The sequence below is a fragment of the Pseudorasbora parva genome, chromosome 10 (genome assembly GCF_024679245.1).
Source record: "Pseudorasbora parva isolate DD20220531a chromosome 10, ASM2467924v1, whole genome shotgun sequence".
NCBI classification, from domain to species: Eukaryota; Metazoa; Chordata; class Actinopteri; order Cypriniformes; family Gobionidae; genus Pseudorasbora; species Pseudorasbora parva.
In genome coordinates this window covers 19672421-19695647 of record NC_090181.1, presented here as the reverse complement: position 1 = coordinate 19695647, position 23227 = coordinate 19672421, and the positions used below count along the sequence as shown (strand labels likewise).

General features: G+C 39.0%; 1 protein-coding gene across 1 annotated transcript in view; it reads left to right on the top strand.

The window, feature by feature from the left end:
- Positions 1–23227, top strand: part of crim1 (cysteine rich transmembrane BMP regulator 1 (chordin-like)) — a 153902-nt gene that overhangs the window by 110485 nt on the left and 20190 nt on the right. The window contains exons 6-9 of the mRNA XM_067455424.1: positions 1505–1687; positions 2727–2924; positions 21007–21135; positions 22583–22739. Coding sequence (XP_067311525.1) covers positions 1505–1687; positions 2727–2924; positions 21007–21135; positions 22583–22739 — 667 coding nt within the window. The remainder of the gene's footprint in view (positions 1–1504; positions 1688–2726; positions 2925–21006; positions 21136–22582; positions 22740–23227) is intronic.

Below are 23227 nucleotides of genomic sequence, written 5' to 3'. Positions count from 1 at the left end.
ACTATTTACATGAAAGGGTATACATGGTCTGCAACAATGCTTCGGTAGGTGTTACGTGTCAAAGTAATATCCACATGGATGGCAGGACCCAAGGTCCCAGCAGAACATTACCCAAAACATCACACTGCCTCCATCGGCTTGCCTTCTTCCCATAGTAGTAGTGGGAAGTTCGGTTCTTTTCCGCGAACCGGTTCTTTCGGACAGTTCGTTTCAATGAACCGGTTAAAAAAAAACGGATCATCGGTTCTTTTACGTCCTTACGTAATGATGTCATTTCTATCATACCGGCGGATGAAAATACATTCAAACACATTCATATAAAGTATTTGTAAAACAAAACTTAGTATAGTAATAATTATTATTGTCATCATCATCATCTTGGATACGTTTTTTCATTCATGTTTTGCAAAAGCACTCAATACAGCCACTGTCGTGCAAACACAGATTAAATAAATTCACACACACCCACACACACACATGCGCTGGAATAATCGATATTTGCCGGTGTTGTAAAATGATAAAAGAATGTAATGATACACAGAGTACTTAACCAACATGATCATCATTTTTGAGAGAAATTGTGCAGGTCAATGCATATACAAACAAGCTCTCCGTTTAAGATTTGAACAAATATAATCCAAGCCCCTTTAATGACGTGCATGATTACGTTACTGTTTATCATCTGTCCGTCATCGTCTAAAGCCCGTCCTGATGATTTCATTGGTCCGAACAGTTTCTGTTCGGAGATAATCACTCCTCTATGGATCGAGGGCAGACCGAACTGACCGACCTAAACATTTTGTGGGCGGGGCTAAGTTTGGCTGGCATCCAGGCTAGGAAGAAGGGAGGTGTGAACCAGCAAATGATCAACGTAACTGATTCACAAAATAGACAATTAAATTAACACAAAATAAACTAAAGCAGCAGCCCCTCACGGACAACTGACATAAACTACAATAAAACAACAACTCGCTCCATTCCCACTGCTCTCTGCCCCGCATTGTTTGCCACAGTGTTAATTGGTGTTAACTGAGATATTAGTCACAATTTAATAATTATAATTTTTAGACAAGACAAAGATACTGATACTGAACAGGAGTTTTAGCCGTTCAGTGTCCTTTTTATAAGTAATAATTCTTAGTTTGGAGTACTCTTTCACAGCCAACATATTTGTTTTATCATATATATTAAAATTTCTCATAAACTTGTCATAAAAGTGTGAATATATAAAGAGACTTCATTTTGGAGCAAAAAAGGAATGTTCCCATGTACACAAGTGTAGGTATTGTAATGCATGAGCTGAGAGGGAAATTTGGTATCTAGGGGTTGCCATGGCTGCTAAAAGCTCTCTCGCTCACAAATGCACAACGTTTAGGTCCCTCCGTAACCCATAACTAACTATTCTTCTTAGCCCTGTCATCAAGACCCTGTTTGTTTTGTTGTTCTGTCAGTCATATATGTGACAACCTCTAATGCACTGTGCCCTGATTACTGTGTTTTGCAGAGACAAAGCCGGCCTGCACTTTCAACGGAGTGGAGTACCATGATGGGGACATGTTCAGGATGGACTCCTGTCACTTCTGCCGCTGTCAGGGAGGAGTTTCTGTGTGTTTTACAGCCCAGTGTGGTGTCCTTCATTGCGAGCGCTACTATGTCCCTGACGGAGAGTGTTGTCCGGTCTGTGAAGGTTAGATGACTCTTCATTAGCTCAGGAAACATCATATACAATAAAATATCTCTGTTATCCGTACACTGTTTAAGCAGGCATATGTGCACCTTTCTCAAAATGATACAAGCTGTCTTTAGCATTTTCCTTGTGCCTTAGGGCCTGTTTTACATTTGCGGTTGATGCTCTGTCTATAATTGAGGTGATTTTTGTGAATTTTAATGAACTATGTCATCCAGGTCCAAAACTAGATTCTAAAGCAATTATGACATGACTAGTTTTTTAACTTGTGCATTTTTACATTACGTGATGGGGAAGACTCTGTTGACTGGACGTTAAATTTACTGGATAAATTCTTTGTGTGCTTGTATTCTACCAATTCAATGAGCATCCAGAGCTAATTAGTTCAGGGAAACTGTTCATTGTTTTATTTTGTAGACAACCTGTAATAGGCTGCTAGGGAGCATGTAATTTCGATTGCTATGCTTCTCTTGTGGGTAGGTTCTGTTGTCCAATACATTACAGCTTGGAATTACCTTGTTACATTTTCCACTCATGTTATATTTATCAGATTGTGGTCATGTTGAAATTAGTTTGCGAATGATTTTGCTGTTATGTAGTTAATTAAAGCGAAACTCCCCAGTCCCCTGTAGCTTTCCTCTTGAGAGTTTTACTGCAACGAATTAAACAAATGAAATCGGCCAACTGAAGTTAGACGGCTCATAGTAAATATAAGCCTTTATGAATCCATATGCTAACTGGTCTACCCTGGGTATTAGCTAGTCCAGGCTGGTCATTAGTTGATCCAGATTCGTCCAAGCTGGTCAATAGATGATCTAAATTGGTAGTTCAACCTGGTTATTAGTTGGTGCAAGCTTGTTGACCATCTTGAACCAGCAACAAACCAACCAAACTTAAGGTGGTCAGTAACCATCTGCTGTTCAACATCTGTCATGTTCCGAAACAATTTAAGAGTGCACTATACTGTACAGGATGTCAGTACTGATATGTAGCAGAGATAATTTAATGTCTTTCTGTTATCTTACATTCCTCCATATAGATCCCATCTACCCGGTATTGAATTTAGCCGGCTGCTATGTGAATGGTCGGATCTTGGCTCACGGAGACCATTGGCGTGAGGATGACTGCACCTTCTGCCAGTGTGTGAGTGGAGATGCCCGCTGTGTGGCGGCTGCCTGTGGCCACAGCTGCCTCAATCCTGTCACCGTTCCCGGAGAGTGCTGCCCCGTGTGTGAGGGTAAGAACACATGCACTTTATGGATGTGGGTTTGAGTTGTGTTGTATCGTTCTTGAACCTGAAACTCTATTCAAGTACATGAACAGAAATGTTTCTAGTTGTGTGTCATTGTGAAATGTGTCACAATCATGGTGGAGTTTTAGAATGGATCAAATTCATCACAGTAGCCACTGTAGAATCTTCTATAGTTAGCTATAGCCAGTGCAAACTATTTTCTATGGTCAGTTTCACTTTCAGTTCACCAACTGCCATGTCAAAGCTACAGTTTAGGCCTAGTCCACACATATAATATTTTCCCCCCGTTTAGAAAAAAAATCATGTTCACATGAAATCGCAAAACACGCTGTGAAGAGTTGTCAAGAGCATACCAAACCAACAGGAGGCAATATAACCCATGAACCCAATGAAGCCATGTTGGCCAATCAGAAGCCAGGAAAAAAGTTGTATTCTGATGTACACTCTCAGAAAGAAAGGGACAGTGCTGTCACTGGGGCGATACCTTAAGGTACAAAAGTGAACCTAAATGGTACATATTAGCCCTAAATGGTACATATTAGTACCTTAAAAGGTACATATCAGTACTTTAAGAGTGCAAATTAGTACCTTAAATGTACATAGTAGAACCTTAAATATACATATTAGTACCTTTTCGGTTTTGTACCTTAGGGTACCGCCCCAGTGACAGTAATGTACCTTTTTTTCTGACAGTGTAGCTTAGAAATCTAGAAGCACCCTAGCAGCAGTAAATCTAATTTGCAGCGAGTGTCGTCTAGCAACTCTCTCCGTAGACTTGCGAGCTGGGAAAACCACACTCTGGTCAGGCCAATCACATCGTGTATTGGGCATAACATAATGACGGCAGAGTTGCGGAGGTTCCGCGTGCTTCTTGTAAACAAAGAAGCTGGTGAACCGCGGTCTTTCGAATGGGCTTTGGCCGCAACTCTGGAAGACCTGGAGTTAAGCTTTTCTTTGAGAAAAGAACAAAGAACTGCACTGAAGTCATTCTTAAGAAGGGAAAATGTGTTTGGAGTTTTGCCGGACAGATACAGCGAAAGTTTAATCTATCAACTAGCTCCGCTTCACGTTGATCTGGTTGGTTTTAGAGCTATCCAATTGATTGCAGAGGGAGTTTGAAAGACAACCGTTTATCCCGCCCCTCGGATTGAGCCCTGCCAATGGTGAGGTCCCAGACCAAACATCTGGGTCTAGCTTGTCAGGCTAGCTCTGATGCAACAAGCCAAATTCTCTGGTTTCACTGTCCACACGACACCACTGCAACCAAAGTTTCTAAAAAAAATTCTGGCAGGAGTTTTCAAAATAGTTTGTATTCAGTGTCTGGATACTGTGTTTGCATGTGGACAAACGGTTAAACCGCATGGAAAAACTGTGCTTTTGCCCTTAGTCTAGTGCAGGGGTGTCAAACTCAGTTCCTGGAGGCACTGTCCTTCAGAGTTTAGCTCCAACACCTGAACCAGATAATCAAGGTCTTCAGGATTACTAGAAAATTCCATGCAGGTGTTTTAGAACTGGTTAGAGCTACACTCTGCAGGACATTGGCCCTCCAGGAACCATGTGTTCTAGTGCTACATTTTCAGTGACATTTTCTGAATAAAATGAGTCTTGATTGTCCTCACTATTCTACTAACACAATGCTTGCAAAGCTCTCTTCTATGCTAGAGTGGTTGCTAAGGTATGGCAAGGCAGTTGCCAAGGTGTTCTGAGTGTCTGTAAATGCCTTACTATGCAATTTATACTTTAGGTTTTTCTGGATGTTTGCTAGTGTTGTTCTGTAGGTCCTCACTAGATTGTTGTAATGTTCCTTATCAGCCAAATCAAGTGCTTTCTAATGAGCTAGGCAAAAAAATCATAGAACGGAAGTCATAGAATGAATCTCTAACACTAAATATGAACACTAATTCACTGTTATAACTAATTTGAGTCTGAGTCCATGTCAAGAGCTGATTAGATTGAGCCCAGGTAAAGGACAGAGACTTTAAAGACCAAGACCATGAAAATATTAGAATTCAAGACTGCTATTTAAATATGTACATATTTGTCTACAAAACGATGAGGAAATCACAGTGAGTGACGATTGAGCAAATCAGTTTTTTTAACTGCTTCCCTGAAATTACAGATTCGCTAAAATGAATTAGACTTTGTGTCTGTGTATGTGTAAGCGAGCACTTTCTCCATTTCCTTTCAATGTTCTCTAGTAGTCTGAATGTGAGTTTCAATTCCAGTCACATACTGTATGTGTGAATAATCTACTAGACTGAGAGCAGGGCATGCAGGTGCATACCTGGATCCCCCAGCAACCCACTTCCAGCACAACCTAAACATCCTATGGTCTCATACCTCAGGTCTATATGCGTTGAGTCTCCTTTACTGTCAAACCTTCCTGTGGATTTCCCTCCATTAGACTTTACTCCCTACCCTTACCAGCAGTGGAATATCAAATCTGCCTGCCAGTGTATTTTTCATACTGCTCACAAATCTGTAACGGCTACCCCTGGGATTTCCACTCCCTCTGCAGCTGGCTGGGATTTTCGCTCAGTGTTTGTTGCGAGCAAGAGTTTCGCATCGTTTTGTATCTCATCATAAGCTTTGATTAAGTACCGTGAGGTACGGACGCACACTTCGGTATGCAGAAATGCAGGTCGGTTTGCCGGGGCGTGGACTACATTCTTGTAGAGAGGGGTTATAAAGGTTATTTCACACATGGGAAGAAGCAAGCTAGTGATAGATGAGTGGCAGGTATGTCGGGTAATGAATTTCTCCCAGGATTGGCTGTGTGTCGACCGATGACATCATCCTTTTGAATAAAGCTGAAGAATATAGATTTTCTCACGTCTCTGTTTGCCGTCTAGATTTTCAAATCACAAAAGCTACATGATGTTCTTTTCTCCCCTTGTTACTTACAGACTTGGGACCGAGAAAGGAAAGCTTTTAGCGATTAACAATCTTATCAAGCCATCCTAAATGCCAGACTGACAATATGTGTGGAGGAGGTTATGAAAAACCATACTAAACAACCATCTTTTTTTAAACTTTTTTTTTGTGGCTGTGGGGGCGAGACTCCACCAACTGTCGTGTTGATTATGATCAATGCCGTTCCAGTGGAATTGAGTCACACTGGGGGTAATAGGATTCCTGTCTGTCTCATCTACCCTCTGCAACCTCCTTTCAATTAAAGATCCAAGCAAATGAAGCATCCTTCTCTTGCTCCTGCTCAGTATATTGAGAAAAAACAACACCTGGAGTGTTTCCTCTCATAGTGGTGCTTGCTAATAGTTAAGGTAAGCCATACTATGGCTCACACTCGGGTTAGGAATAACAACAAATGAGTTACAGAGTGATGCCTCAAATTGTGTTGGTCGTTGCGAAGCGATTTCTAAGCATTCTGACTTGTGGTTTTTCACATGCTGTATGATAAATCTTTTGGAAAATCCCAAAGACTTTGAACTTTGCATTGATTTCAAGCTGGGATATTTTAAAGTTTTTTTAGCACTTACACGAAAATATTTGCCATTTTAAAATTTAAAAAAGGCATTTTTCAATTAGTTGCTGTTAGCTTTAACATGTTTAAAATCTCAACTTACAATCATAAAGTGTTTTAAAATGCATTACATTTTTTCCCCAGAATAGACACTTTATGTAGCTTTAATATTCTAATATTAGAAAATTCTAATATTCTAAGGAGGTTGTTTGAGTTGGCAAGGTAAAGAGGGTAGAAGCAATGGATATACAGAGAGTGACAGAAGCATGTCTGCAGACCTCGACAGAGCAGCATGCTCACATTCACCCCCTTTCAATTAATCTTTCATACGCCTTTCGGCCTGTGAAGCAATTAGAGGTTTAGATGGGTCTGCCTGACCGTGGAGAGCACTCACTTTGGTACTGAGGTGAAGTGAGGGGGTAGTGCACTATGGCTTTCCATACAAAGTTCTATACACACAATACTGCCGATGCATCTCTAACCACATCTCAAATACAGAGCTCTCTCTTTATTTGAATTCTCTCGCTCTTTCTCCGGGCGGTGCAGTGGTAGATCAAAGGCAGCGTGTGTGCCTGCTCATCATTGCGGACTGCAGTGAAAGGTTAAGCACAGAGAGACTACATGAATGTAAAAATATTCAAACGGTTTCGAAATCCTCCCACTGTGACGGTAAGGTGGCTAACCGCTTAGTGCTTCATATGAATTCATCACTGTGTATTTTGCTCTCACACTCGTGTCATTCAAATGGATATGTTATTCTTACTTCCATAAAGCACAAAAAGATACATTTAACAGATTGTCTCAAAAAATAAAAGCCATCCATGTGCATTTTTACTATTTTTAGCACTGCACAAAAAAACCAAAACCAAAATGTTATTTTCCACAATTTCTTAGCTTTTCCGTACAGTGGAAGTGAGTTTAAAGCCATCAAGCTCCAAAAATGACCAAAAGAGCCTCATAAAAGTGATCTTATATATCTTGTGCACCATATTTCTGAAGTCTTCTGAAGTCATTAAATACCTTTGTGTGACGAACAGACCAACATTTAAATATCTGAAACTCATTTAAAATCTTTAAAGGCCATGACACACCAAAGCAACATCAAAGAATAAGCAGCAACAAAGGTTGACTGTGGTATCGCCTCACGTTGAACACACTGCAAAGACTATAGCCAATACAGCAAGTTCCCTGAATAGGGAGCTGTGTCACCACTTTGAGAACGCCTCTGCGTGATTGCGTCGTGAAGCACGTATGTAACCAGTCCAATGAAGTGACAGAATGTCACATGCGGGTGACGTCATAGACCAGGAAACTATAAAGCACCTGTGAACACAAACAGATACTAGCTTCTGTGCCTTCAGTAGCACTCTGTATAATCATTAACTGTCAGTTCTGGTGTTTTTGTCCTCTATATTGTAGAAAGGAGTTTCACCACACACACAAAAACATTTATACTGATGAGTGCAGACACATTTACATTAAAAAGGCGAGTGAACAACCACAAACTCAATATGCGAAGTGTGTTCATCTTTGCCCATGCTACATCACAGGTGTGACTGTCTCTTCTTATGTGACACGCAGCCTCTTGTTCATTACTTTCTAGATAGATGCATTACGCGTGGGAGGACGGGTGGGTTACTCTAACACAAATCAAATCTATCATGCGTGTAGTAGGAGCTATGCTGCAACTGATACTTGATTGCCGGCCAATTTAATGGCCCAATGGAAAATTATGAAAACCAGGACAATTTCATCACTTTCTAAAAAACAGCCAGGACAGGACTTGAAAACAGGACATGTCCTAGGAAAACAGGATGTTTGGTCACCCTAGGCTGCGGTGACACTATGCTTGCACACTATTGTACTACTATCATGCAAGCTTACCAAGCTGACCTGCTAAAGGATCTGGGGGATAGTGAGAAGAACGGAGTGGATGTCATTCGCAAGCTCTGATTTTCAGCTGATTTAGCCAGATCTGTTGGCCGTTCTATGGCAGCCCTGGTGGCAACGGTGAGGCATTTTTTGATTGAACCTCACAGAGATTTAGGAGAGAGATAATAGCTGGATAGTTAGATGCAATAGTTGGATGCGCTGTCTCCTGATGGTCTGTTCGGTGACGCCATCACTACTGTCACTAACAGATTTCAGAAAGCCAAAAAGCAGGCAGCTGTGCTCCAGCAGTTTCTCCCTCGCAAACCCCAGACTCCATCTGCTCCTGCAACTCCTGGGAGCAGCAGAAGCAGAGTACAAGCTCCTCACAAAGAGTGCAACAGAAACAGAGCATGGCCACCCATACTTCCCCACCGAAGGGGTGAGGTGGAGGCAGCTCTCTAAGGTGCAGCCTTCAAAGGCTAAGACGGATCTGAGGACCGTCATTATTTCAAAGAAGGCTGCATCTAAAAGGTTCTGATGCCAAGAGTGTCAGGATCATGAGGGTGGTCCCCTCCAAAGGCAGGTGGTGTCCACTTCATGCCCTCTGAGGAGGGCCTCAGTGCAGTCGTGTCAATTGTTCCCTGCCAGTTCGCCCCTTCAGGGGGCTGCTCTTACTGTGCAGAGTACATCAGAGGCCGCGAGAGGCTGGTACCATTAATAGATTTTTTGGCAGAGTGGAAGAATCTTCGGAATATATCATGTTGGGTCCTGCATATTGTAGACAAGGGTACAGCATTCAGTTCAGGTGTTGTCCACACAGTTTCAACAGGGTTCTGCCCATGGTGGTGGGTCCCGAGCAGGCTCTGGTTATGACTCAAGAAGTACAGACTCGTCTGCAATAAGAGGCTATAGAAAAGGTTCCTTTAGCCAGCAGGGAGTCTGAGTTTTACAGCTGGTACTTCATCGTGCCAAAGAAGGATTGGGGTTGCAGCCCATTTTAGATCTGCATGATCTCAACCGCGCTGTAGTAAAGCTCAAGTTCAAGATGCTTACACTCAAACAGATCGTGTCACAGATCAGGTCTGAGGACTGGTTTGTCTCGATAGATCTAAAAGATGCATATTTCCATGTATCCATCCTTCTACAGCACCGGAAGTTCCTGAGGGTTGCTTACGAGGGGTAGGCATTCCATTATCAGGTCCTTCCATTTGGTCTGACATTGTCACCCTACACATTCACAAAGTGTGTAGACGCAGCTCTGGTTCACATGCACATGCAGGGAATCAGAATTCTCAATTACATCAACTCAGATGGCAGTTCTACATTAAGATGTTGTTCTCGCACACATATGAGAGCTGAGGCTGATACTAAACTCCAAGAAAAGTGTTCTTTCTGCAGCACAGAGAACTACGGATCTGGTTGTGAGTTTGGAATTGAGTCACTATGTGGGCTCGTTTATCAGAGCCTTTTGTAGGGTCGATTCTCTCAGCAGTGAAACGGGTGAAACTAGACCAGTCACTGTCAAACAGTATCAGAGACTGCTTGGTCTGATTGCAGCAGCTACCAACGTGATTCCTTGTGGCCTGTTGTACATGAGACTGCTGCAGTGGTGGCTCAGCAAGGGGTTTTCTCTGAGGGGAAATCCATTTTGCATCATCAAAGCAACGTGGCGATGCCTTCGTGTGTTGGTGATGTGGATGCAGCCTTGGTTCTTGGTTCTTGGTTCTTGGTTCAAGGCCCAGTGTTGGGAGCTCTGTGTCGTCGAGTCACTCTAACGACGAATGCATCTCTCACGGGGTGGGGGGCGACCATGAATGGTCCTTGCATATAAATTCCCTGAAAAAGATGGCCCCTGAGTTCAGGTCTCTTAACTGAGGTTGTGGAGACCATTCTAGACCATTCTTCCTCCACAAGGAAACTTTATGTCTTGAAGTGGAAACTTTTCACTTCATGGTGTTGGGGTCACCAGTGGGACCCAGTTAACTGCCCAGTGGATGCAATGCTGGACTTCCTGCAGGAGAAGTTTTCCACAGGGTTAGCTCCCTCCACAATAAAGATGTATGTGGTGGCCTTAGCAGCTTAACACACTCCTTTGGGTGGTGTTTCTTTGAATCAACATCTGTTAATCACTTGTTTAATTCGTGGCACTTTGAAACTCAGCAGTTCACACTGGGTGCCAGCATGAGACTTGGCCATTGTATTACAGAGCCTTTCTTTGGGTCCCTTCAAGCCAATCAAAGAAGTTCCTTAGAAGTTTCTTTTTGCTTGCTATTTCATCTCTTAGAATAATTGGAGACATTCAAGCTTTGTCAGTGGCACTCTCGCGCTTGGAATTTGTGCCCAGTATGGTCAAGTCTTTCTTATATCCTAGGCCAGGTTACATTCCTAATGTACCTAATAATGTTTTAGGACCAGTTATACTGCAGGCCTGTCCTCCTCCCTTTCGGACATCAGACCAGGAAACACTTAATCTACTTTGCCCGGTTCAGGCTTTAGATGCTTATATCCACAGAGCTGCCCTGTGGAGGAAATATGAACAGCTGTTTGTGCATTTTGGGCCACCCTCGAGAGGGGTCCCAGCATCCAAGCAGAGAATGAGCAAGTGGGTGGTCAAGGCCATGTCACTTGGTTAGGAGGCGGTTGGTTAGCCTTCTTCCTTGGCTCTACTAGCCCACTCTACGAGGAGTATGGCAGCTTCTAAAGCTTTGTTATTAGGGCAAGAAGTCTGTAAGAAGTCTGTGATGTGGCGGGGTGGTCCTCGCCGCACTCGTTTGTGAGGTTCTACAACACTATGACGGAGGAGCATCTGGCTCATATGGGGATGTGGGCATTGTCATTCCCACAGCGGTGACGCAGCTCAAGCTCCTTAAAAGGGAACGCCTTGGTTACGTATGTAACCTTAGTTCCCTGAATAGGGAATGAGACGCTGCGTCACCCGGCCATACTCCCTGTTTGCCCATGAGTGCTAACTTCTGGCTTTTCAGAAGCTAGTATCTGTTTGTGTTTACAGGTGCTTTGGGTGCTTTATTGTTTTCAGGTCTATGATGAGCCTATGACGTTGATGAACTCTCTCACCCACCTATGACTTTCTGTCACTTCATTAGACTGGTTACATATGTGCTTCACTACGCAATCCTGCAGAGGCATTCCCCCAGTGGTCTCACAGTGCCTCGTTACCTATTCAGGGAACTGAGGTTACATGCGTAACAAAAAACGCTCAGCATTTGTGTGAGAGAGAAAAATATCTCTCCATTCCAGCAGGTGGCAATAGTCTGTGTTTATTATTCAAAATGGCAAACCAGAAGAGCTGGGACTGCTGATGTACAAAGTGTAAACAAATCATGCTTGCTTAACATATTCACATCAATTTTGATCACCACAGACTGGTTTGTAATGTAGGTTTCTTTGAATCTGTCTGATGTGTTGCTTTACTCTTTGCTTGCTTTTGTAACCTCCATTCTTTTTCTTGTGAACTGGTTCACTAAGATTAACAGCTAATCACAGTGATATATGTTAGTGTCACAGCCTTTACTCACAGAAACCTATCATAGTGTGAATCATAGTGCTTCAGAATATTTGAAATATATTGTTTGAGATCATATCTCATTTTATTTAACTTTTGTTGTGTTTCCTGTATCCTGTATTAAATCCAGCAAGGAGCCAATCATTAACTGTTAGCATTCAGCCCTTGAGCAAGGCCCTAAGTTACTCTAGGTCTATTTTCAATGTAATAAATATTGTATACTGTTGCTCTGGATAAAAGCATCAGCTAAATGTCAGTGTAGGGAGCAGCAGTAGTACTAAAGTGTTGATATTTGGGCATCTATTCTCCATGGCTACAGTGCAATGTAAGTTCTTTAAATAGATATTCCAGATTCAATACAAGTTAAAACTCTTCAGCAGTAGCAGGGCTGTTTTCAATGCAGTTTTCAATAACTAAAGAAAACTATTTATACTCAATTTAATAAAACAGACAAAACAAAAACATGCTATGACTGTCTCCCTTAACTATGGAAAGTTAAACACATAAATATGCAGCTTTTGATGAAGCACAGTACAAATACTTTAGTAAAAAAACATAAAGTTCTCCAATGTATTCTTTGATTAGCAGGACTGCAGTTTAATGTGAATGGATGTCTATTACCAATGCAATAGCTATGGATTTTTGTCTACATAAATGTTCCCTTCCAGCATGATCATGTTAAACTTACAGGGTTTATCATACTTACATTGGACTTGAAAGATTAGTTATAAATTTTGAATTGGATATATAGCATAAACAAGGTTAATAAATGGTTTTGTAACACTAGTCTTATATTAATGTGTAAGGTTTATGTATTATGTCCATATTCTAAAAATGTAATTGCATTAACTGACTTAAAAAAAAATACTTATTTAAAGCAATCTAAAACTTATATTGTCAACTTATTGATCATATAATTTTTTTATATGAGTTCGGTCACAGATGATGTCTATAGAATGCAACTAATTTTTACCTCTGAACTTAAATGAATTCCCTCTGTCACAGATAAAGTGGCTGCTGAATATATTCAATGATTTGTGTATGAAAAGGTTCCTATGCAATGCAAAACAAAAAATTTATTGTGACCATGACTTGTTTTGAAGTCACGCACAGTTATTTTGTTACCTTGGTGGTTCCATCCATAACAAAGCCCATTGTCTTCTGCTGTCGGAGCCGAAGTGTCGGCAGCCTTGTGATAGCAGTACTGCAATCAAAAATAAAGATAGTGTTACTCCATTCTATGAGGGTTTTTTTTTTATCTTGTCGGGTAAAGCAGAGAAATGGCCGTATGCATTCAGCAGAGCCATATGTGGCCCTATTAAAAGATGGGAAATGGGGAAATAAAAGGTAGCTGTAATGATGCCTGATTTCCCCCTCGATAGAGGCCTTAAATAGCCATACCTGTTGGCAAGGTCTACAGAACTTTGCTCTCACATTTGCATGTAGCATGTTACATGCAGCAGTTTGGGAATATGATGAACACATTCCAGAGCTATTTCCCATGAATCTAGGCTTTGCTTATATGTTACAATAGTACTAAAGGGCCAGACTTTTTATATTGTATATTTATTGTATGTATTGTATATGTAAGTATATATGTATCTTGATGCAGCAATGTTTCTTGAGAACCAAATCCACATGTCTGAAGGATCATGTGACACTTAAGACTGGAGTACTGGCTGCTGAAAATTCATTTACAGTTTGTCCTTTTCTTTCAAAAAACTGTGACTATCATTCATTTTTGAGTGATTATTTATTCTACTGGCACTGGCTTGGAAAACCTAAAATGAAAACCATTATTAAAATAATCATTGCAAAACAGCTATATTCACACTGTTTGTTTTTGGGATTGAAAACCGCATTTGGTTATTTTGTTAACTATATGTAACTTTGCAACTACATGTCAACTCACTCTCAGTATTAGTTGCCTGTTAGGTCAGGATTAGATGTTAGGGTTTGTGTTAAAAGAATAAATTGACATGTATTTGCAAAATTATTTTAGTCAATAAAATGTCTGTTGGAGGACCATCAAAAAAAAAAGTAGACAGTCTACTAATACAGTAATGATTGCTAGTTGACATGTACTTTCAAAGTTACTAGAATGTCTAAAGTGGATCATTGAGATTAAGTGTAACCACAAATTTACCTACAGGTGTGAGTGTCAAAATGTCCCATTGAAACAACAACTGACAGTAGCATATTGTACTAACTGTATGAACATGCAACAGGAGTCAAGTCCGTATTCCTTAACCTGTAGTGAAAGTTAAAAAATATCAGTCACACTTTAAATTAGGGCCCAATTCTCACTATGTACTATGAAATTTGCCTCAATACACTCATAATTACTACTTATCAATATTTAGTAGTTGCTAAGTTTATTCATTTGTGCTTTATAGGTACTAATAAACAGCCAATATCCTATGAATATGCATGTTAATAAGAAACTAGTTAATAGAGATAATTGGGCCTTAAACATAAGTGTTACTACTGTATTTAAAACCTTCAGATGACACACATCTCATATCTGGTGCACAAGCACTTGTGTGTTTGTCCGCTTTTGCGAACAGATGTACCCACTACAGTTGTGTCTTTTGGCACTGAAACCATCCTACCGCTGCTGGTGTGTGTCCGTGTCCCGCCTCAGTCCTGCCACTGTCCTCTGGGCCCTGTTGGACACAGCCCTGACTCTATCCCCCTGGTCCCAGGACAGCTTAATTTAGCTCATTTGCCAGCTGCCCTGCACTCTGTGCATTTTTATTTCCTAATTATTATTTGTTAGAAGACCTCATTTCCTCAAGGTGACACCCTCTCCCTGTCAGAAGCAAGTTATTGTACCAGACGCAGCGTGTGTAATTAAGCAAATGAAAGCTGTCAGGTTGGGTTCAACCCCCAAAGATCGCACATCATGTTTTGAAGCAAAACCCACAGCCAGGAGCATTTTGCACTGGTATTATTACATATTAAATATGTGCCTTCATTACAATTCACTTGTTTATTTCTAGCAGTCTTTGAATATGAGCATGATCTGTGGCCACACAGGAAGAAACAAAATGAGGCACTAATACTGACATGGCTTCAATTGTTACAGTAGTGTTAATGAAATGGTGTTTTTTTTTATGCCTCAGGTTTCTATTTATCACTGAGATCTTATTTTTTAATTGAATAATAGTATGTCATTACATTTGAGACAGATTGGGGAGAGGAACTGTCTGGCTATCACCAGACTAAGCTCAATTTAAAATTGAACATTGGTCTGGGAAGTCTGTTCTGTATTTTCTACTGCACAAGAGGCGTGATCAACGAGCATTATTCGAATGACTCTGTATGCAATTGGATATTCCTTTAACCAATCAGACCACAAGAGGCGTGATCAACAGTCAACGAGCCATCGTTTCTCTATCCGCCATCGTGTTAAACCCACCAATAGCACAACAGGTGGATAAGCCAGTCTGTGATTGGTTCCCGCAAAAGTGTAACAGAAGCTAAATAAATTAATGCACAGGTTTCCAGACTGAGTTGCTGGGCGGAATCAAATAGCTGGCAGCTCAGTATAGGAGAGGAAAGTAGCCACATTTAATTCAATTCATGTTTTTTATGTATATTTATTTTCTTGAAACTTTTGGCCGCCAGTCTTGGCCAGGTCTCATTGGGAGAAGAGTTATTGTAACTCAATGGGAGTTTTCCTGGTTAAATAAAAGTTCAATAAAAATGTCGTCCTTGTCTGAGGTAAAGCATACATGTACATATGTATACTTTTATAATTTTATTATTTATTTACCAAACTGTTGTTATGTATCATCATCATTGTTCCGCGTTCTCATTGGTTTGCTGGCTTATGGGGGATTTCATGCTAAGGGAAAGCTGTCTGCGAATCGTTCACCCGTGCAGAAAAAAATGCAATTGCTGCCAGATATCGATCACCGAAAATCACATTATATTTGATACAAAACTAGCTAAACTAAATCAAAAAAAAAAAATTAAATGAAAAGCCAAAAACCTGAACTCATTTCTTTTCTAGATTTACTAAACAGGGTGTGGACAGTGGACAGTTCTGCATGTGAACTACTGACAACACACAAATAAAACACACAGTAGCAGACGGATCATTTCCATAATGACCAGCGTAATTTACCAGTTAGCGTCTGGTTTAAGACACTATTTTTTGGGCGGTAAATATTGGCACAAAACACCAGTAAACTGATGAGCGCAAAGCTTTGTAAATCACCTTGCATGATTCATTTAAATACTCTCCTCCCATAAATTTTGCACCTGAAAGGGAAACTCCTACAAAAGCATATATAACAAGGTCAGCAACAAACATTACCCCTAATTTATCACTGCATGTCTTTAGTAAATCCTGACAGTAGTTTTTTTTTAACACCAAGAGGGTTTGTGCTGCAACTGTTAGTAAATCTGGCCCATAGTGTTTCATTTTTTCAATAGGGAAATAATATTTTAATGAAAACTTATAAACTGTTAAAGACAGACCTACAGTAAGCAACCTACAGTAACTATCTGAGGTTGTTAAAGCTGCAATATGTAATTTTTGCGTCTGCTAGAGGGCACCTATTCAAAACAAAGGCGTGGTATGATGATGCCATAAGTTTGAGCTCAGAATCTTGGGACATGTGGTTTTCACAAACACACGCCTCGTGAGCAACGGGACTTTTATTATGACGGGACATTTCCGCTTTTCCGGTCATGAGTATGAGATAACGCAGCTCTGTTTATCATATTAGTTACATTTAAGTGTGTTTGAAAATATGTTATGTCATTAGTCTGTGCATTCGCTCACTGGCTTCTGTGAAACTTGTTCATACTGCTAAGAGTAAAGCGCTTCTGCAAAATCAAACCGAGAAACCGAGGATAACGCAGGTATGACCCAATTGACAGGCAACTACCTCAGACATTCCAACTCCTTGGTTAAAATAGCATAATAGAATAATTTTCTCACAATTTACAAATAGTTGGAAACATTTGGGATATTGTAACGAACTCAACTAAACAAAATATATAACCCTGTCCCAGTGGTTTTTGAATATTTTACTGCAAAAATACTACATAGTGCACCTTTAAGCAATAGTCTATGCATTTCTTAAAGTCATCAATTTGCATTATTTCAACTTGGGTTTTTTTTTAAGAATACTTATATTTATTATACTTGTATTTGTTATAATTATATTTGAAATATATTTTATTTATAATAGGCTACTTATTTATTATACTTTTTAAATGTAAAATACTTCCGGCATACATTTAAATTGACACCTGCCATGGTGTTTCTTATTTGTCGTCTCTGATTTAGAGTCTATTGCATGTCCTAAGCCCATTGATGATAATGATAATAATGGCACCTAGAATGACAAAAAAATACGGCATATTTTGCAAACGATAGCTCTTCACGTCTCCCTATAATCAAAACATCACAATAACAGCTCTTACGGATGCTTGTGGAGGCATTGTTTCTACGTGAATGTCTAATTTCAATAAAAGCTCCAACATATTAGGAATAATTTATATACTTATACTTATAAACCTTGATGAATTCAGTGATTTTATCCAATAAAGGATTTGTCTCGTTTGTCTGTGAGTCTTTTTGTGCGAGACTACGAGTCATTTGTTGGTAAATCAGATTAGACTAGTCATGCTGAATGTTTGTTTTTGGTTGTATCTACTGAATATACGGAGTAGAAAGATGTGTTGGCAGTAGAGTCTTTTTATACCTTCACATTCAATTCAGACTACAACTCACAACTCTGGGAACTCTTGGCATACTCATTTATTTTGCTGTAGATTTTGTGGCACTGTTATGACCACAAAAATGCTGTTTTGAATGTATTAAAGGGATAGTTCACCATGAAATGAAAACTCCTTTCTTCCATCAAACACAAAAGCAGAAGTTTCTTGGGATACACTTTTTTGTGTATCTATTTTGATGGTCCACTTTAGACATTCTACTAACTATAAGTAACTTTGCAATTACATGCCAACTAACTCTCATGAGCATTAGTTGACTGTTAGTTGACTGTTAGGTTAGAGTTAGGTGTCAGGGTTTGGGTTGGTAAAATAAATACATTGACATGAAGTTGCAAAGTTACATTTAGTCAATAGAATGTCTGTTGGGGAACCATTAAAATAAAGCATATAATAAGCAGATATTCTACTAATACATAATTCAGAGTTAGTTGGCATGTAGTTGCAAAGTTACTTATATTTAATAGAATGTCTCAAGTTGACCATCAAAAAACGTATGGGTCCTACACACTGTGCGAATGTTCCTTGTCAGACTGTACGAACATGATCCCCGATGTAAGCTGTCACACTGTAAGATCTAAGTTGTCATTAATGTCAGACTGTACAATAGTCAAGGCGCGCTAAAAACTGACGCACGCAAGAAAACGCGTCCGGAGTTTTATATCATCAATGAATGACGCGTTCGGTCACAGTGAGCTGCATTACACGCGGGACTGAAATGGTGGCTATAAAGGAATCTCTAGCTCTCATTTTGATCATAGTTTGTCTTGAAAAACCGAGATATTTGACAATCATCGTAGGAGAAGTCACACTGCAGCATTGTGTGGAAAATCTTCTGACACTGCCAGAATTTTGTCTGAGGTAAAATTTGATCACAGTGGTCATTAATCGGCTGCCGGTAAACATGACAAACTAACGATCAAACACGTCAGATTTTAGCCTAGGATCAGAGGAATCTTTTAGGATTTGCAAAATTTTGTCTCAGACAGCCAACTCGTGGGCAAAATTGCAGTGTGCACCCAGCTTTAGTCAAACTTCCCTTTTCCATACATTAAAAAGGATGAGCTCTAATACAGAATTGATTCCCAAAAATTAGGTCATGACAACTGTATTTACATAACTTATATATTTTTTATTTATATATTTGCGTAACTAATTATTAATACAATGACGGCACTCTTTTTTGGCCACTGTCAGCTCATGTTTCTCTTCTCCATGTGTGGTTCAAGCAAATCAAAAGATTTCCGTGTCTTTACTCATTTGCAAATTCTGACAAAGTCTGTCTCTCTCCGCCACAGTGTCTCCCACCAGCCGTGCGGTTTAGGGTCAGCCCACCAGAGACAGCATGCTGTTTAAAAGAGCAGCTTAATGAGCATAAACAAAACACAGTGGGTCTGCTTCACTAATAATTGCATACAAGTAGCACACGCTTATACATTCGTTCTCATCCTCGTTCTAATGCTAATGATTCCCGATTATTCTTTACGAGGAAGCATGTGCCTGCAGTTAATAATTAGCATAAAACACAGCAAAACCATCTTCACATATTTCAGTTTTCAAAGAGCCGCCTGAGAACACACACTGCAAAATCTTTGTGTAAAGTACATTTTTGTGAGAACTGTCCCTTTAAGATGGCTCATCTGTTGTTGGTTGGAAAAAAATGAAATAATGCATGCTCATGTTTGCTTTTATACTTAAACATTAAATTGTTTTCCTAAAGCAGCACTGCGTTCCAAGATCAGAACAAAGATCGGAAAAGAACCAAGAGAGAAGCTGATTGGATGATCTATTTGACAGGCACAAACCAATCAATTCAGTCAGTAATTTCAGCATGTACTACAAGCATTCAGGTTTTGCAGGAGTGGGGAATTATAGATTCTCGACGCGCTGTGAAAAAGTCAATTTCCAGTGATGATGGCTCATTTTTGGACTGCTGCCATCAACTGTATTTGTAGTCATGAAGGATTTTATCTATTTTAGACCTTACAACTTTATCTATCATCTCTCTTTCTTTACATCTGTCCATCTGACTGGATTGTTTTCCATCTTTTTCAGAATGTGATCAAACTTTCGATCGGAAGGATTGATATCAAAAAGAATCTTGTCAGAGGTGTCATATCCTAAATGGAAAAATTGTTTATGTGCCATCAATATACATCAAGCTTTTATATTAAACAGTAATGTAATCACCGATTCAGTCTAATCAATTATAACCATGTGGGATTTTTATTAGAATGAGATGTCACTATCAGCAAACAGAGATAAGATTTGCTGTTTTACAATAGATTTTTCGCACTAAATATAGTTTTTTTTTTAGTGTTGTTATTGTTATTATTATTAAATGTACACAATGTAACTTTTGGCCTTCTAGCAGTTAAAAAACAAAACTGCATGTAAGACCATAGTTTTAGTTTTGCTCCGTCTCTGTCTGACTGTGCAAATGAATATGACCCCTCGCAGTAGATAATGCTTTACACTGAGCTCTGTTAGAGAGCTACCTATATGGGAATTTATCTGTTTCAATAAAATGCCTTGTTCACCTGTCAAGTCATAAAAATGTTTTTACAACATTTCAAATCCCTCTGTTCTTGCCATCTCAGAAAAGCCAATACAATGTTGATTCTTGTTTTATTACGAGCTCTGTCACGTATTTTCTTCTTTTCTTTTTTTTTAAATGGCTGATTCTCCGCAAGTTGTATATTTAGCTGCTCCATGTCAAACTTTTTTTCGCTCTTTGTGACAACTGACCTATTCCACTCCCACAACATGCATAAAAGTAGCCAGAGCAACTTTTCTCTATTTACAGATATGATGAGACTCACACGGCTAGTGATGTGAAAACCATTCTATCAGGTCTAAAAATATTATATCTAAAATATTATATGAAAGGCCTACCATAGTGAATCAGGGTAAGAAAAAAACATGTTGTGGAAGAAGGAATGATATTTTATGATTCATTAAAATTGAAATAAATCTAAAATATAAGCTAATAACAAATATAAGGTGAAAAATGTTAACTCAAATAAAATAAGTTTAATCTGAAGTACTAAAATGTATAAAAATGCAATAGAAAATGAATAAAAAAGACAGAATTGCTGAAATTAAATTGAAAATTGAACTGATTGATGTAACATACTGTAATAGTATATAAAAAGTACTAAAATAACTGGTTTTATTATATAAAATAATAATCCATCTGCGTTCCACAAACCAACATGAGGATGAGGCAGGATGATAAATGATGACAGGATTTTTGTTTATGCGTGAAATATCCTTTTAAGTGAAACTAAAAGAAAGTCTGGAAAATTATGTTTGACTCCCATGACTCATATGCAGTCCTGTTTGAGCCCCTACGATCCTCATATTTTTACTGTTTAACTATCTGGCTTAGTCAAGAGTGACTCATATCCTCTGGGGGAATTTTTTTTGCATTCCAGAGCCTACCTACATCACGATGGCGCCCCCTGCCTGCGGCTCACTGGACAACTGCACGCTGGTGGACAAGAGCTGCCCGTACGGCTTCCGGCTGGACTCCAGTGGCTGCAGGACATGCAGCTGCAAGACACGTAAGTGAGCTGTGACGTCACTGGAGATGTGCTTCATCTTACTCACCCCATACAGATGCTGTCAGGCAGTCTTTAGCAGTTTTCTCTCCAGACACTGACTGGCTTTAGCAGAGATGTTTATGAGGATATACACTGAAGGGCAGATGGATTAAAGGATTGTTTTTTATGCTAAGATAGACTGGGTGAATCTAAGTCTGACAAATGTCAGAGGAAAAAGATAATAATGATTTTAATGATTTAGGGTAAGACCACAAGCCTTGTTATGGAATATATATATATATATATATATATATATATATATATATATATATATATATATATATATATATATATATATATATATATATATATATATATATATATATATATATATATAGTATTATTATTATTATTATTATTATTATTATTATTTTTAGGAAAAAGTGAAACGTATGGACATACTTGATTGACTGATTTGTTGAATAAACAATGGTGGCCAAAATTATTAGAACACCTGACAGATCTATAAATACTGACATTTTTTGTCTCCAAAACATCATTTAATTAATTATTTAATCATGAATAATGTTCGTGAAACATGCAGGTGGTTGCTCTGACTATCAAATCTCAGATGAAGTCAGTCGTACTGTTTTTATCCACTTTTAACTTTAATATTTGGCATGGCCACCGTTTGCAGTGATTCCAGAAGCACATCTCTCTGGCAATCTCAATATTTCCTCTAAGAACTTCAACACTAATGTTATCCCATGGCATGCCTTCTGCAACTGAAGCCAAAGGCTCTCCTTTGAATGTACAATAGATCCAGTTTATTTTCCAACTCACCCCAAATTTTCAGTGGGGGCCAGTCCATAATTTTCAATGTTCTAGCATATTCCTTTTGTAACAGGTAGTTCCGGCAATAGTTAGAAGAATGTTTCAGGACATTTTCCTCTTGGAAAATAAATCCAGGCCCGAAAAGACTACTCAAAGATGCCAAGTGCTCTAATCCCTTTAGCCACCACTGTAAATATATTCTTAAATTTGCAAATACACAAGCATTTTTGTTGTGAGTTTTAAGATGTTTTAATTATTTAAGATTGCAGCATTTAATTTGTTTGTTTTTCCAATTTTATATATAATTATTATATACAAAATCAAGTTATAATATAAAATAATATGATAGGTGGTTGCTTTATATGTATATATATATAGCTATATTATATTATATTATATTATATTATATTATATTATATTATATTATATTATATTATATTATATTATATTATATTATAATGTTGTAATGTGTTTTAGTGCACACAGGGCATTTGCATTTTTCTTTTTGTATTAATGTACAAATAGTTTTCTTTCTAATGTACGTGTCAATCTTTTAAACATGTATACTGAAGTGTAATTAATGTCTAAAGCTGTAATTAATTGGTCTCTGCTGTGTTTTTCTTCTAACCTTCAGGAGAAGAGTTGTGCAGTGGTCTAATTGCCAGTTGCACTCTAAAATGCCCTTTTGGCTTCCAGACTGACATTCATGGCTGTGATGTTTGCCAGTGTCGCCCACGTCACAAGAAGTGCAAGGCTGTGGCCTGTGGCAAGGAATGCCCATTCGGCTTCATGTAAGAAAACAAAAATCTGACGCACAGGGGTCACAACAACAAATGCAATTTCTGTTACACATTCATTGTTAGTTGTACAGCAAGCGGTCAAATGTGTGCTAACTTCATGAAAAACCATAAAGCTCTTCCTGTCTTGACCACAAATACTTGTACTTGAGCCAGACTGGTTTTGGGGGATTGTCCCGTTTATTTTTCACTTTAAGGCAATTCCGCTAAAAGTTCAACTACAGGACATGAGATTGAGATTTAAGGACTAGTATACGAATACTTTTTCCTATGTCTACACTTCACTGCAGGTAATGATATAAATTGTATTATTACCTTAGTGAAGTGGAGATAATGTATTCCAGACCATTGTTATCTTTCATTTTAAACTGTCAGGTTCAGGCAGCAGTCATTAGTTGTCACAAACTGAAGCGAATCCCACACTGTTCCTAAAACGGTCTGGAGAAATTGTGAATGACAAAATGATCCCCTACGCTATGCTT